General features: G+C 43.4%; 1 protein-coding gene across 2 annotated transcripts in view; it reads right to left on the minus strand.

Annotated features, from left to right (window-relative positions):
• The window catches only part of PIK3CG (phosphatidylinositol-4,5-bisphosphate 3-kinase catalytic subunit gamma), a 202,812-nt gene that overhangs the window by 111,790 nt on the left and 73,731 nt on the right, over window positions 1–17,291 (minus strand). For both annotated transcript variants that reach the window (XM_085654135.1, XM_085654136.1), the window contains exons 6-7: window positions 6,570–6,716; window positions 4,716–4,806 (exon numbers count right to left, since the gene is read on the minus strand). In XM_085654135.1, the coding sequence (XP_085510261.1) occupies window positions 4,716–4,806; window positions 6,570–6,716 (238 nt within the window). The remainder of the gene's footprint in view (window positions 1–4,715; window positions 4,807–6,569; window positions 6,717–17,291) is intronic.

The following is a 17,291-nucleotide window of genomic DNA, read 5'->3' on the forward strand; positions in this document are numbered from 1 at the left end:
AGTGGGCTTCCCAGGGTGCTGTCGGAGTTAGGGACAAAAATCTACAACTACCCAAGCTGCAAAAATGGTTGGTTTTGATTGGATAATTGAAATCTGCCCATGTTGCATTTTGGGCCCTTTTCTATAATGGGCTCTTGTCCCACTCACATAAGCAAGGTACCATTTTTATAGTGAGAAACAGGGCAAGACTGGATGGTAGGAAACGTATGGCTCCCAAAACATTTCAGAACTTTTCCTTGTAAAGTCACAACGGGCACACCACCCTGGACAATGCTGGGGTGTGTAGTTTTTAAAAATGTCTCGGTATGGTAGGTTTCACCGGGTAGCAGCTAAGCTATGGCCCAAAATCCACAGCTACCCACATTATAAAAAATAGGCATGGATTCTGCCGAAGGAAATGACATCTCCAGATCGTGTTTTGGGGCATGTTGTGTCACAGGAGCCATGCCCAGCCACACAAGTGGAATACTGCTTTTATTGGGGATGTGTGGGAACACAGAATAGTAGAACATCTGATATTACCAATTGAATTTCTCTGCAATTGTGGCTTCAAAATGTCGGTGTGCAAGAAAATGAACATTTTGTAAAATGGCACCGAATCACATTCTAGCATGGGTACCCATAAATTCAGAGATGTACAAATACCCACTGTTTCGCAATCTGGTGTACATTTCAGAAATACATAGGTTACCTTCATCCCATTTTTCACTCTTTGTATTTTACCATAGGAATATATCTATACTCTATATGCAATGAAAATCCATTTGAAGGTGCAGCTCTGTTGTTGGTTTTTGGAGCACCTACAACCCAGCATATTCCCGCTACCAGAAAGGCGTAGCAGATATAACAGTACATTGCTTTTGTACATTGGCCATTGTGAAAAAAGTTACAGGTGAAAACGTTGACACAAATGGCTTTTTTTCCTACTCATATTCAATATTTGTTTAGTTCAGTAGTTAGTTTCTTTTGGAAAAATTGAGAGATCTACGCAAACTACCTCTTACTAAATTCAGAACTTTGTCTACTTTTCATAAATGTGCAGCTTTTTGGGGTAGCCCATGGGTTTCATACCTGTTCCTATCACACAAATGAGTAAAAGTGGGTTACCTCTTATAAAAATGCCACAGCTGTGTGAATTTTGTTTTTATTTTTTATTCAGCCCTATTTGTTACTGAAAGTTAGGACAATGGTGATTTTAGCACACCAAACCTTTCATTGGTGCCATTTTAGGGATAAAAACAGACATGTTGTTGCACAGCACTTTTCCCCCCATTTTTCTCAAAGCCCCCCAAATGTAGATACATTTTGGCTATTTACTTTGTCCCTACCAGGGAAACCCACAAGCCCTGGGTACCCTTAGAATTCCCTCGATGTTGGGAAAAAATAACGCAAATATGGCATGGATACCTTATAAGAAAGAAAGGTTTCGGAAGTCTAAGAGCAAAAGTATCACAAATAGCCAAAAAAGGACTCAGCACTTGGGTAGAAAAAAGCCTCAGTAGTTAAGGGGTTAAATGGTACTAAGTGTTTATACATGCCTCACTTAGGGCCTAGTTACAAGTTACTTGTTAAATTCCGTCCCATGCGTAAACCCCTGTTTATGCATGGACTGGAAATATGAGTTGATAGGTACTTAATGTATCCGATAATTTTCACAGGTCAAGCCTGACGAAATTTAATGAGGGAAAACCATCCAGTATTGACCGTATCATGCAGACTTCAAAATCTGCATGTTATTCCTCAACATCTGGCAATAAGAGGTATTTATCGCACTCGATAAATAACATATTCCATCGTATTGCGTCTATCATGTGCAATAAATACCACCAATACTCGTTATCAGGCCCCTTAGACTTAAGTTATTAACTTTAAAGATTTAATATTTTTGTTGTAATTGTTTTATGTACGGTAGAAATATTATTTCATGTTGATCTAGTTCTTGTTCTAATGACCGAGAGTTATTGATCTGAAACCGTAAAGAGGTTTCTTATTTAAATAAAAAAAGGATGCAGTCATGTTTGCTAATGGTGGAAGAAGAGACATTACAATGAACCTTTGCCATGTGCTTTCCATGCCACCTTGTGGGAAGGCATGAGGTGGCTGTCTGTGAGCATCAGTAGTCTGCGTACTGTCAAGGGTTTGAAAGTGGCACCAGAATGGACGTTGAACACCAGCCCTAACAGTAATGGGCAGAGCAACTGGGGGGTGGTCAAGAGAACATAGGAGTGAGGGTGCCATCCGAAAAGAGAAATGTTCTCTACATCTATATAGCAGAATACCTGTATGTATTTTTTCTTATCTGGCTTATACCAGGGAAAAAAGATCCCCCAACCTCTTCTGATCCCCGCTAGATTCATTATCTTCAATCAGTTCATAATTTCAACATCATGTAATTGAATATGTCTCAGTCATGGAATGTTTGCAAAAGACTCAACCTTTCCTTACTGGCCCTTTATAAGAGTGCATTCTGTTCAGCTAAGGGACACCTGCAGCACAAGCCTGAATCAAATAATCCTCAAAGCACCTATTTATTAAACTGTTTTAATTTTGCTCCTCAGGTAAACCAAATTTCCTTCTAAAATCTTTGAACTTGGTCAACCCGCATCTGCCACACTGAGCAAATCCCAATTGACCTTTGGGACCTCCAGCTCAGCATCTTTCCAGACTTACAAATGTATCATTCCACAATGAAGCATACATATGAAATTGAAGGTCAAAACCTATCCTTACTGTCAGTTCTGCCAATTTCTTGACCACCTATTAGACCTGACATTCTTGGAGGAGTCCCCCCCCCCAAAAAAAATATTTTGCCTTCCCTCCACCTGTTTGCTGAATTTGTTTTAGTTGGCCTTAGGACTCTGTGGACTCTACCACTGCTAACCAGAGATGACGTGATTGTGCTCACTCCTGTAAACCTGCTAAAATTGGCTTACACCCAATTGTCACATTCAATTTACTTGTACGTCCCTAGTAAAGTGTCACTATATTAACTCAGGGAATATAAATTAAATGCTGCTAATGGGCCTGCAACACTCGCCTTTTAAAATGTGTCTCAGTTGTAAACTGCCATATTGACCTCGCAAAATAAACCTTTTCCAGGCCTAAACCTCCTTTTTCTGCCTACTTGAGCCCTACTGGTCTCTTCAAAGAGTGAGTCTCTGATTCGTAAGAGGCAGCTCCCCAGGTCCTGGGGCCTTGATTGGCATTAGAGTGCACTCCTCTGGACACAAAAGAGAAATCCTGAAGTTTTGGGCTCTTCACAACCATGAATGGTCCCATTCGCACTGAGATCTCGCCTCCTGCGATGCCTGACAATGCGAAGCCCCAGAGAGCCGACTCTTCGTGCTACAGCAACTGCCAGCAATAACCGGCAATGTCAGATCTACACTTTGCACTACAGCTTCAACAGCCTATGGTGACCACAATGCAAAGATCCAGCAATGAACATCCAAGCCCCTGACAGGATCTTCACACTACAGCGACATCCATCCACCTCTTCGTGCTACAGCGATGACCATCCATGACGCTCTCACTGCTCGGCGCGGCCTCCTCCACCACAAATTGAACTCTTTGCGCCGGACATTAAGAAGGTAACTTTTTCTGCAGGACTAACCTCATTTCTGTATCCAGCCTGCGCTCCATCTGGTCAGCTGAAATTGTGACTTCCCCTTAGCCTAGCACGACCAGATAACTGTGAGTGGCGCTTTTTCGCTTTTGGGCCCTATACTTACCTAAATCTTTCACAATTCATAACTTTGATTCTACTGATGGGATTTTTGTCATTTTGGTATCATTTTATTGATTACAGTTTGCTCTATTTTTCTAAATTGTTGTGGGATTTTCTTGTGTATTTTAATCACTTTATTACTGATTGTGTGCTGCATAAATACTTTACATATTGCCTCTAAGTTAAGCCTGACTGCTTTTCAGCAAAGATACCTGAGGACTAAGCACAGGTTAATTTAGTGACTTTTTGTGGTTCACCCTGATGATGATTGTGGTTGTTGCTTGAGAAGGGTTTCACTCCCTCAACCTATAACTCAATTTTGTCACACCACCCCTCAATTTGCTTTAGCAAAACTATACATAGAACAAGCGCTCTCATAGCATTTGAAGCAAATTGTATAGCAGTAATTTAACCCTCTCGATTTGTACAGACTTTGGCCTCCACTAAAATAAATGCATAATAATATTTCTGTATTTTGAGAAAATCGAATGCCTCAACCCATATGGGACAAATAAGAAGTAGGAAAGTGTCTAATTGAGACAATCTTTGAAGACCAAATTATAAAGCGTAAAAAAGAAATCAATATTTTGAAAAATGTGTCACTTTTTAGGGCCAACAAAACACATTTTGTCTGAACAAATTTCATACAGTTATATAATATGATTAGTGGCTGTTATTTTTTTTTATCTAGGGTTACATTGCTGGAAAAGAATTCCCATCAACGAGTTAACAGGATAGTTTCATGATTTGCAGGTAACTGGGAAAAGCTATTACAGTAACAAAAACTTTTAATGTCACACCAGTGTATTTTGCTGTTTGGAGTGCAGTACTTAGAAGCCCTTGTGTTATTGAGGTCTATAAAGAATTTAGCATACAAACACATAAAAACATATGCACTATTATCTCTCAGCTTATTTGTTATCTTACTCATGAATAAACATGGGACTCATCTGCATAAATGTATGCAGATAGAGTTTTAGAAACATACCTATTTTATTTCCAGTAGAAATGCAACCGTATGGCAACAAACATAGGTCTAACGATTCCGCTTCCCAAATAGATTCCATAATTCGAAGAATCTAGACAAATAAAAAATGATTATTTGTAACACAATCTCCCTTTGTGACAAACCAACATATTGATCTCCAGAGCCAGTGCAGGTAATTTTGTCAAATGAAGTTTTGTTGCCACACCCCCTCAGCAGTTGTATGTCAGAATATCATGAGCTAAAAATGTCTACAATATCATAATGCAATTTTCCTGCAGTAAAGTAGCTGACGGTTTTTTACCATTCTGGTTTCCCTGTCTTACTTAATTGTCACATCAGAAGGAAAGGTAGGACATATGTGAACAGGAGTCAGACTAACAGAAATAATAGTGCCAGGGATATCCTCAAGCTACTATTTCATTGTTCTCTCACATTCCATTATCCACAAATCACTAATGGGCAGGAATACATTACTGAGCAGTGCAAACTAAGCTGAGTTTCAGTCAAACACTATGGAACTTAAAAAAGTATACAAAAAGTGACAGATGGAACTGTTGAATTAATCTTAGCCACTAGTAATTACTCGGGCCGCATCCCAATACATCTGTATTTTGCACACCGTGCACCTCAGTTTGGACCCAGCTATATGCAGATCAGTCTTGACCCTGCACTAATAGCATTGCAAAAAGAGGTTTCCTCTAATTCCTGCCCTCCAAGAAAAACCTGAAGATGCACAATTCAATTTAACCAGCCAGTCAAAAAAGGCATCTGCCATTTGTTGATCAACTTCCAAATGCCATTTAATTTGAGTGTGCACTATACATGTTAAAGAGTTCAATATACATTTAAATGGTGCTGATTGACACCATAACGGCATTAAGAAGATTCTTAAATGTTTTTTTAAGGCACTGAGGGCCTGATTTGGATGTCCGGCGGAGAACCTCCGATCAGCGGTCGGAGGCTCTCCACCGGACATCTTGAGGTTTCCCTTCGACCGCCGTATTTTGATTACGGCGGTAAGAGGGAAAACCGCAAAGAGGTTTCCGCTCCTCTTCCGAATGACTCAGAGGGAAAACTGCAAGAGGATCCACTCCTCTTTCGACAGGCTCGGCTCGGCTCTGCCACCGGGATTACAATGTCGGTTTCTGACAGCCAATCCATGTCGGCCTTTCCGACATGCATTGGCTTTTGGAAACTGACTTTGGAGGCCCCTAGCACGGCCCCCTTCCCTCCTGGCACACCGCATATGGACCTGGGAGGCACCTATGGTGCCCCCCTCAACATCCCTGCACCATGTGGATGCCTTCCACATGGTGCAGGGATGTTTACCAACTTCCATTTTTCAATGGGAGCTTGTGCTACAGGCATTTTCAATGCTCCGTACAAGCTCCCATTGGAAAATGGATGTTTGCGACTGCACTATATGTGGTTGCATCCAAATTAGGGTGTCGGAACCGCCGACCTATGATCGGGCGTTCCTTCCCCGCAACTGTCTGCCCGACATCGTATTGAGAGCCTTAGTAATCAAATTTGGTTGGTGTTCCAAATGCCAAACAAATATGAAAATAATCTCGGGTGAAATTCATTACATTTCTATATGCCTCACCCATGTTTATTGTGGATACGCTGAAAACCTGATTGGCTATTTCAAGGCTAGTCCCAATCAGAAAAATGTGTGATTACTCTGAGACCTCTCACTTGAACTAATGGGAGAAGTGAATGAAACCAATAAATTCAACCATAAAGTAATGGGAGTTGATGAAAATCAATGCAAACTAAAAAACGTCAATGACACAGTCACCCTATTAGTGTAAAAAATGATGACCAATCATTGACTACAGTGAACATGAATACCTGTAGAATGAGCATGTCCTGGCGCAAGTCATCACCATGTTTAAATATAATTCCAATGGTCTCGTTTGACAAGGAAGTGGGGTCAGCACATTTGAATTCCAGCCAGAGCGGCTTCTTCTTTGAAGCCATCACTTTGCATTTCTCTACCTGGAATGTAGCATAAGAATGGTTTGTATAAGAGAGAACGAGATAAAGAGCAGATTGTTACATTAAAAGCTCATTGCATGTTTAATTTAGGGACATAGCATTTTCCCTCTAGCCTGCCAATCGTGACTCACTGATACACCACTGAGCATGCTTAAAAGATTTCATTGGTCTTCAGATACTAGTTACAGAAGAAACAAGCATTTGCAATGCAATAGGTCTCGCATTGCTGAAAGTTTGAGCTATTGGTGTTGCATTATTATTTGCAACGCCAATAGCTCAAGCTTTCAGTAATGCAAGGCCTACTGCATTGCAAATGCTTGCTTTTCAAGCTGGCCACTTAATTACCTGCACTTCCGTGAATGCAAACTGATTTGCACCTATAAACATGCATTGTATTATCCCTTAATATGTGTGACTATCTTTATTCCTGCGCCCAAACTTTTGTTTGCGATTTCCACAATACTCCCTGTAAATTTGAACCACTATGAATAAGTAAAATGCTGTTTACTTGACCACTTGCAATGTAGCGTAAATCATGAAAGAATTGAACTCTTAGCACAAACATTTTTAGCGAGTCAGATGAATCTCGAGTCAGCCTAACACTTTAACAGTGTTTGTAAAGATAAAGACAGCAACATGAATATGTCATCAGTGACTTCTTGCACTGCAGTATTAATCAACCATCGAGCTTGGCGAAGCTAACCTCGTCATTCAACTGGTTCTCTCTCTGTTTATTTACAGAACAAATCGGGAGACACAGTTCCCATCTTTCAGTACAGAAGTCTGAAAAGTGTTTTTTGTTAAGAAATGCATGGTTTAAATATATAACATTCATGATTCCTATTTGAAATACGCAATTCTTCCTTAAGGCAGTGGAGAATGGCATGTACATGTGTAAAAGATCATACTATCGTTTGTATCCTTATAATGAGGCAGGTGCAATGTGAGTGGAGCAGTAATTCTTTGCTTTTTAAGCGTTCTACTTCCTTTTTTGACCAACCAAAATAAATATACAGAGTTCATGAGCTGTGTGAACCGCACACAGCAGAGGCACGAGTGAGTAAACACTGCACTACATCATGCAGCCACAACAGCCAACAGAAGTTGCAAAGTAAACCAACAACAATTAGCTCTGGTCAAATGGAGAGACTCCCAGTACAGTTATCCGGTGCTCCTTGAGGGAAGATAAATATCTGCTGCGGGGGAGAGCACTGGAGGCTTTTTACGATGTTTAAGTTGTTAAGCGTCATTTGTTTTTTTGTGTTAAACTAATGTGTTACATCCTGCTTTTCCTTCTTCTCTGTCCTTCTTCTGTGTTTGTTCTAAGCCCCTCAGCCTGTATCTGTGATGTCACCCAAGAGTTCCTTTTGTGTATGTTTGATTCTACTGCCAGTTAGATCTGAGGCTGAGCAGCAGGGCAGCTGCTCCCGGTGGGGCTTAACTGGGTTTTAAACTGGGCCTTAACTGAGCTTTAACTGGATCTTAACTGGGGCCTGTATCCTGTACATTGATTCCTGATTAATGAAAATAAACTTACATCTGGATGCAGCAACCCAAGGACCCATCTTTTATTTTATGAAATGTTACATAATGTTCACAGCGCATGCATGAGATCCCCTACTTCCCCCCTGGCAAGGATGAGCAGTGCCCTCTTGGACGCAATGACGGTGAATGTCCTGGAGATCTTTTACCGAAGACAAACGGAGCGTGCCCGCAGCCGTTGCAGACTGCAACACAGACCAGGGAACCAAGCCAGGTGGTACTATTAAACTCACACTGCCCCTCCCCCACCACATTGATAGCTGGCCAGAGAGCAGCCCCGGCGCAGCTCGCCAAACACTATTTTTTTAATATTGTAACTTGTTCATAAGCAGCGCAGCACGCCCGGCTGCTTACGAAAAGTGTATACAATTGAAAAAATAGAGTTTGGCCAGTTGAGCAACAGAAAGTAAAGCGTGACAGCAATGAGGAGCAAGCTCCCCAGGTGCCTTAAAACGCTGGTGGTTTAAAACGGAATGGACGTACATGCAACTGAATAGGGCTGTAGAAGAACAGGGCTGCCTGGAGAAGAAGCACGGCATGATATTACAAATAAGGTTGACAGCCTGTAAATACATGCACTCCCAAGGAGTGAAAGGTTAGGTGCATGCCTGCTTAGTGGAGAAGTAATGTAGATTATGAAATCTCTCAAACTCTCCCTGCTGTTCCTGAAAGTGCGCACGCCGCTGTTGTTAACCTGGCACTCTGTATAATTTAACTAGCACTCAGCTAACAAAGTCTGACAGGAAACAAACACTTGCGAACCTTCCCCTCCCCCTGCAAGCCCTACCTGGAACTGACGAATTGCCATTAAAACACGCCCCTGGAACAGATGAGCACAGCCCTTTGTTTCCCACTTGGAAGTCTTCAGCGCGAGCACCTATGAAAAAGTTAATGGCTGAGTATAGCCATCACAACAACCAGCCTGCTCACGTCCGGAGACCATGGCATATGTCCTGACAAGTGGCCATGTGGCCACAGTGAAGCAATCGGTTGTTCTTCAGATGAAACGGTTCTGCGTGATAAAGAAATTTTAGATATTTTTTTAATTTGTAAGAGTCTATCATATTTTATGTGGTTTGTGTTGCACAGTTTGCATGCAGCTTGTGCATGGGCTCTTAGACTTCGGCCATACCCTTATCTCGGCATTCCCTGGTAATATGTTGTTCACTGGGGTGGAGAAAGCAGTTACATTCATGAGACCTCGTGTAGACCCTCATAAACTCAGTTGAAGAGCGCAGCAGTGATTACATCATGCTGCAAACACTCTGGCAGCAACTCACCGTTAGGGCAGATATGTACGCTCTCGCGGCACAGGTTTTTAGCAATGCTTCTGAGGTGAAACAGCATGAAGGGCGGTGTGGGTGGGCGAAGAAATAGGGGCCGAATTGAAAGTACTTGTTGTAAATATGAAACCGGGCGCATGAAACATAAAGCGCAGCGCCCGTGTACGTTAAAGCTATGTGTGGCGGCCTAGCAAGCGTCTGCTGTGGCTAGTCATTACAATGAAATAACAAGCAGATCTCAAAGTTCATAATTAATCTGCGCTGAATCCATCATTCTCTCCAACTAGGGGAAGGAAAGGTGAGGTAAGGAAATTCGCCCGCCTAAAGAACAAATCCCCTGGAAGTTGGTCAATGAAAAGTTGAGGATTTAAATTAGTTAACGAGCATGAACTGGAACGAGCATGGAGTGGTAATGCAGCGAGAAAAGAACTCGGCCAGGATTACAACAAGCATTGACCGCACGCGCGCCTCGCGCTTAATGTTGAAAAAAAAAAGAAAAACAAGACAAGCCCGGCGGAGCGTGGCGCGCGCGCGCGCTTGGGGCGGGGGAGCGCATTCCAGGCGGGGGAGCGGACCCTTTGAAGTGCTCCCAAAAAGCGGATTGCATGGCGGCACGATGCGCGTGATTGTGCGCGTGCTAGCAATGCAATCTGCTTTTTGGGAGCACTTTTCAAACCCGCTTTCAATAGTCTCGCTTTGCGATCGCTTACGTGATAGCAAGGCGAGACCTAAAAACATAAATCATATAAACTAGCGAATGGGTGAAAATGGCTCTGTAAAAGATGAAATCCAAAATATTCATAGTTCCTTCAGCAATCCCTTTGTCTCTCTTCTATCTAGTTGTGTTTAGGTCTAATCATCTATTCGTGTTCTTTTGCGTAGAGTTCCGGGCGATTCCCACTATTCAGAGGGTTCTAGTAAGGAAGTAGACCTCATATATGCTCTGTTTCCACAGGGTTCTCTTAAATGCTGTAATAAAATGCATAGATGACATACAATTGAGCACTGGCATGTCATTTTGGTTTCAAAGATGGAAAATTAACCCACTGAAGAAAGGCTTGGGGTAAAGCACGAAATGCATTAATCTACTGACAGTCACAACCAAAGATCCAGAAATGGGCCAATGGAGATCTCCCTCATCCGGATTGATTAATGTTCATCCAGAGAGGGGCATTGTTTATCCATTTATATGGCCAAAGACTGTTCCCCCATGACACAGTCCTTTTTTACTAAACTGAGAACATCCTGATCTCCTCCTGGAGCTACCAGGGCCATCGGAACTATACATTTTGTTTTTTTTACACAGACTGCAGCCTCTGTGTGAAACTCCCGGAGTACACATGCGGGGAATCAGTGTGGAAATATAGATTTCTGCATGTTATTTCCCCAAAATATGTAATCCCCATTATTCCCCTGCCTCAGGAATCACTGGAACATCCAATTACCGTAATCTCAGAGAGGGAAATAACAGGGATTTTAAAGGGCCACTCATAATGAGTGCTAAAAAGACTGCAAGGCACTAAACAAACACCAAGTACAATAAGATCATGGTTGTGAGCTCCATGAACTCAGTTAAGGTGATGTTTTCATTATCATTCACATGATTCTTATACAGAGCTAATACAAACCCTTAACAAGCATTGGCATAGCCAATAGGTCTCGCCTTTGGGACATTATAAGAGATTACAATGCAAAATAAATTTGTATTTTACAAAATGAAACAAAACTTACAGGCAAACGGAAAATAATGTTTATTTTTGTAAACTTCCAGTTTATTGGTAGGTTTAGCTGCACAATTTGCAGCTTTGCACCATATAGCCCATGGTAAATCCAGCAATAGAAATTTCAGTGGTGCCCCTTCCCTTGATGCTTTAAACACGTCTTATTTTGCTTAATGGTTAATCCAGCCCAAAGGCATGGATTGCTTTGGTCTCTCTGCTTAGGATGCATGCAGCATGGGTGAAAAGCAGGTGTGAGAGAATACATGAGAGGAGAGAGAAAAGATGCCCCAGGACGGGCCATTTAATGTTATTGAAAAAGGTGGGCAGCACTGGTGCTTCGCTTCATCTGGCGTGAGTTTCATCAAACAACAGAAATTAAGTCCGTCTTCTGTTTTCTTTAAGTTACAGGCACATTAATATTCAGCAGCTGCGTCTCCCGGTGGGACCTGAAATGTATTAACAAGCAGGAAGTGGGATAAGGGAGGGAGGGAGGTAGAGCATGTTGTGCGCACTAAGGCGGAGAGAGGCACGCAGGCTGGCAAATGGTGTGCACTTTCGCGGCCGCTTTGATGTTCTCAGTGGCCGCGCGGCTCACTGAGAACATCAAAGCGGTCGCCCACATGCACTGTAGCTGGAGGCCTGACAAAAGCCACTAGTTAGCACTTCCAAAACCGGCTTATTAAAACTCTCGCCAGAGCAGCGCTTAAGCGCTGGCTCAGGCGAGACCTAAAAATGGTAGCCACGAGTGGAAAGAGAGAAAGTACTAAAAAAGGAGGGGTTTTATTTTCTTCTTTGCTAAAGCAAGAGAATTAGTTTCCCAAAATTGAATAGGATACCGGCTTGCACATCAACGGCATCTCAGGATTCAAGAGTAGCTTTCTCTCTTATTGCAGAGTGCATGTTGAAATAAAAAATGTAAATCGAGGCATCATGGATCAGTGCTAGCTCTTTGAAATTCTATCTTCTGCAGGGAAGCAAAGTAGATTCCTGAATGTGGAGGTTGCATTCAAAGTCTACTGGCCAATGTTTCTGCTGCCGAGTTTGTATTACTTGGAGATTTGGGACTTTTTTTCTTGGGAGTACCAATGAAAACAGTGCATTCATAATCAACTTTAGAGCCTATAATTGCGATACAAATAAAAACCTTATAATGACCATACAGAAACTGGTGCATATAAGCAATTTAAATAACCTGTGGAGAACATGTTAGGATCCTTCCATCCCTACATGGAAAAAACTGAATCAGTTTTGATTCTAGTCCCCTTTTGAACTAGTAGCATTGCTGTAATGATCTGGGGCCTACACTTGCCTCTCTGTGCTCAGTTGGGGTGGCGGTGCAATACTCCAGGCCTTAAAAGGAATAAGAGGCTGGATGTTCATGCAGAGTGTGGGCCCTTCTTGAAGAGAGGCTTTGCTTCTTCGAAATGTATTCTACAAAAGGCTCCGGGGTGTAATGCATTCTCAAGAAGCCACAGAAATCGCACAATATTTGCAAATTGTGACGCATTTTGAAGTAGACGAGAATAAGTTCCTCGAGGTTCTTACTTTGTTGTTGCATGCAGCTTGTTACCATAACTTACAGAAAACTTTGGAGATTACTTCTTTACATTTTAGAAGTGAGTTTAAAGTCTGAGCTGTATACCGAGAAGTATTCATTGGAATCCAGTTGTATCATGGAAACAATCCTCTACTGTTAAAGAAATAACCTTAAAGGATTATAAACTCACATTTTCTTTTGCATATATTTTGCTAATGTTAGTGCGGGACAAGAAGGATTCTCATCTCTTGAAAATGCTTTTGTCTGGAGTGCAGGTTAGTTACCACGTTTTGTGACCATTCCTAACATTGGTCATTCAAACTGTAGGTATTCTCTAAAGATTTGCAGGCTTTGTTAATTTCCAGTTTTTCTTTTTTAATAAGCATCTTAGTTGCAGTCATTGGCATTCCTGCACCCAGGACTGTTTTCTCCCATTAAGGTTTCACCTGCACAGGGCTTGCGCTGTGCTTGAGAAATCTATTGTTTTTAATATAAACTTATAAGGGACTTACATCCCACCTCCTCTCTTTCCTGGCTTCTCATAGGTTCCTGAGCGTACTGCTTACCGTTTCTTCATTTCTATTGGCAGTAGCTTATTTTCCCTTCATTTACATATGCATGTTCTTCGTCTGCTTCACTTATCAGTCCCCACAGCTGAAATACTGTTAACATTCGCTTTGGTGGAACTATATTTCCATAAAGTTTTGCCTTTTACTCTTGCAGCATATTTATATAACAATTTATAACTCGGAAAGACTAAGTGATTTGCATAGAATCACAGGATTGTGTGCGGCACCGCCGACACTCGAACCAGGATCCCCAGCTCTCAAGACAGCAGCTCTGGTGGCTGCGCCACATCCTCTCCACTCATGTGTTATCTGTCAAGGAGCTCTTTCTTTCCTTCTGTTGGATGTGGATTGACGAAAACAGTAAATATTAATTACATAGGCGAAAGCGATGCATTATCAATGCTTGTTTTTATGTTCTAATCCTTCTGAATGGGGTAACCTTCTGGCTAGTAAAAGCCAGAGCAGGGCCCGTTTACATCTATCACTATCAGTGTCTTCAGTGATGTGAAACAGAGCAAATTTAGGGTGCCTACGGAGCCTCCACCCCAGAACCTCCTCCAGACACACCAGCACCCTCTCCCAGAAACCGTGGAGTTTATTACATTTCCAAATTGGGTGAAAAAAATCCCAATCTCCATATTAGGCCATATACAGAGACCTGTTGTGATGAGCTTCATCCTTCACAACTTCCTTCTTGTAAAATAGACCAGATGTTGGTACTTTACTGTATAATATGGCATTGGGTTGCGATGACCGCCTCTTTTGGGGATGACGTCATCATCTGTGAGTGGGCCTAGGTCCTGAGTCTAAGCATCCCGCAGGCACCCGAAAGAGTCCAGCAAATTGACCACAAGTGATTTGTTTATCAGCAAGATTTTGTGGTCAGTAAGGGGTGCTAAAAGTACCTTGGCCTCCAACAGCAGAGATATCTGAGAAAGTGCATGTTAGACTTGGCATCTTTTGGCGTGTTTCCCGAGAGTTTTTGCTTTCTGACTTCCCGGTTTTGACTCCGTTTTTGCTGGCGTAGTGTTTCTGCGCACTTTCTCACTGCTGATCAGTGGTAAAGTGTAAGTGCTCCTGTGGTAAATTGTGTTATGGATTGGTGTTTCCATGATTGGATATTTGATTTACTTGTTAGTCCCTAGTAAAGTGCACTGAGTGTGCCAGGGCCTATGAATCAAATGCTACTAGTGGGCCTGCAGCACTGATTGTGCCACCCACGTGAGTAACCCTGAAAAGGTAACTCAGACCCGCCATTTCCGAGTCTGCACGCAGTTTGTAACTGCCATGTCGACTTGGCCAGTGCACACACTTGCCAGTCCCTCACCTTCCCTTTTCTTACACGTCAGCCACCCCTAAGGTATGCCCAAGGTACCCCTGTGGGCCGGTTGCAGCCTTTGTGAAAGGTAGGATATGCCCCGGTGTGTGTGGCATGTCCTGATAGAGAATTATGGCCAATTTCGTTTTTTGCTATTGCAAGGCTACCTGTTCCCCATAGGACAGAATGGGGAGTTTGTTTATAACATCTTATAAACATAACTGGCCGGGAGAATTAGGTAGGTAAATAAAGTTTAGTATGCCTGAACTCAGAATCTAAAGATGCATCTTTTAGTGAAGGTGATTTTTACATTCAGTCTTTTAGAAAGTAGGTATTTTCTTGCTCAGTCATCCCGTGTGCCTCTCCTGGAATATGGATTGGATTTTGGATGACAGAAGGCTGGGGAGCAGGAGTGTCTCCAGATAGTCTGGGTGGGTCAGGAAAGGGCTGAATAGACCTGGCTGCAATTGGGGAAGGGGGGGCAGATTCCCTTGCACCTCAAAGGCCCTGGTCTGCCTCTGACCATGCCGTCTCCACCTCCTGCCAGGAAGTCACATCAGAGAAGGCAGAACTGGTTCTGGCTGGGCACAGACACTCTCTGCCTAAGAGATCAAAGGATTTTGGGATATAAATATTGGGGACTAGACCACTGAACTTTAGAACTCTTTTGGACCAAGAAGACTTCCAAGAAAAAGAGCCAGAGAAGCTGTGAGGAGGAACTACCACTTTGCTGTGTGCTTTGCTGTGTTGGCCTGCAGTGGCTGCTTCTGACTTGGGCAGTGAAAGGACTGGACTGAACTTTCTGCAATCTACTTTGTGAGTTTCTCCAAGGGCTTGAGGTAGAGCTTGCCCCCTGTTTAAGAAGTCTCAGGAACAGCAAAGACATCAAGCTCTTCTGTCCTCAGCACTGAGGACTGTGTGTTTTGTGCTGCAAAAGAAAAAAAGCAACCCAAAGATGTCTACGACGCCGCTGCCGACTCGTGTCCTGAAGGCACCGCAGAGGGCACTGCCACAATGCCGCACCGCGACCCTTGTCTCACCGATGCGCCTGCTGATGCCGTCCCCAAGCCTCTGCTCACACCATGACTTGTGGGCACCGCACTTTGCACCACCTCGCTTCATGATGACGCCTTGGTATTCCCGCCGCTCCACGCCGTAATCGATGCTGCTGCTTGCACCGTGGTTCGAGGGCACCGCTCGTAAAGTTACATGGCGCACCGCGCTCATCCCGCACCGCAGCCTTGGCCTACCGGCGCCATCGACTCCAGTTCGTCAGCCGACAACAGCGCTTCAGCAACGACGACGCCGCTGCTTGCACCACGACCTGCCAGCACAGCAACAAGCACCACATTCACCTCACACCGCAACCCTGGTCTCACCGACGCCATCTGATGCCGCCACGAGCCGCTGCTTGCACCGCGACCGGAGGGCAACACACGCCGCACCGCTGCCCTTCGGACCGCAGCACCCCACGCCCGCCGACACCAGCGCTCCTGACTCCAACAGAGAGATCGATCTGCAACGCGTGTGATTTTGAGGGCCCCAACAACTCCTGCACCGACCTCCGGAACCGATGCCTGGAGACGCTGTGCTTTCGGAAGCTTAACGAGAGGTCGCCGACGCCATGCATTTCTAAAAGGTACTGTTTGCGGGTCTTCCCAACACCGTAGCTGGACGCGACACCACAGTCAGCCAGAACTGTTTGGATCTGTTGGCTCACGACGCCGTGATAGCCCCGGATGGAGCTATCGACATCAAGGAACTGTTTTTAAAGCATATTTTGATAACCAAAGATTTTAAGTCCTGTATTGTGGATTTTTTTTATCGTTTTTGGTCTTGTCTTAAGTATATAGAAATATTGGATATGTTTCTAAACTGGTGTGGTATCCTTTTGTAGTGCTTACACTGTATTACTGTTGGTTAGGTGCAAATGCTTTACACACTGCCTCTAAGATAAGCCTGACTGCTCGTGCCAAGCTACCAAGGGGGTGAGCAGGGGTTATTTTAGGATTGTAACTCCCTTACCCTGACTAGAGTGGTGGTTTCTGCCTGGCTTTGGCACATGCCCTAGCCTACCAAAAATCCAATTTCTTACAGTGTATGTTTGATTTGCAGGTTGCGATAACATTGACTTCAATGGAGGGCATTTTTTTCTTGGAGCTCCAGGAAGGATTTGTTAGTAAGGGCGATGAGACGTGAAAAGTCACAGCGGTACTCACGTGGTGTCTGCGCGAGGAATGCGTTAGACCTACCCTCCTCTACTTGCCTGGATCAGGAATGAGCATAGGAGAGAACCCGTTATTTAAAGTACCAGTGATTGGCATGATTGCTGGCAGGTGTGGTATAAGCCGCCACATTTGAGAAGGAGCAGTTACCAAATGGCCAATAGAGTGGAACGAGGGAGGGCCTACAGCCCAATCGGAGCGAGCCTTTCGTACACGTGTGTTAAGGTGTTTGTTTCACAGTGTCAGCCATCTCAGAATATGTTGTGGCCATTACAGATAAGTCTCAAAGGAATGGTGATACTAAAAGGTGTCATATATTCTGTATATCAATCAAAGGAATAACGCAATGGTCAAGGCTTTTGTATGAAGGTGTGGGGATG

The sequence above is a fragment of the Triturus cristatus genome, chromosome 4_1 (genome assembly GCF_964204655.1).
Source record: "Triturus cristatus chromosome 4_1, aTriCri1.1, whole genome shotgun sequence".
Classification (NCBI taxonomy): domain Eukaryota; kingdom Metazoa; phylum Chordata; class Amphibia; order Caudata; family Salamandridae; genus Triturus; species Triturus cristatus.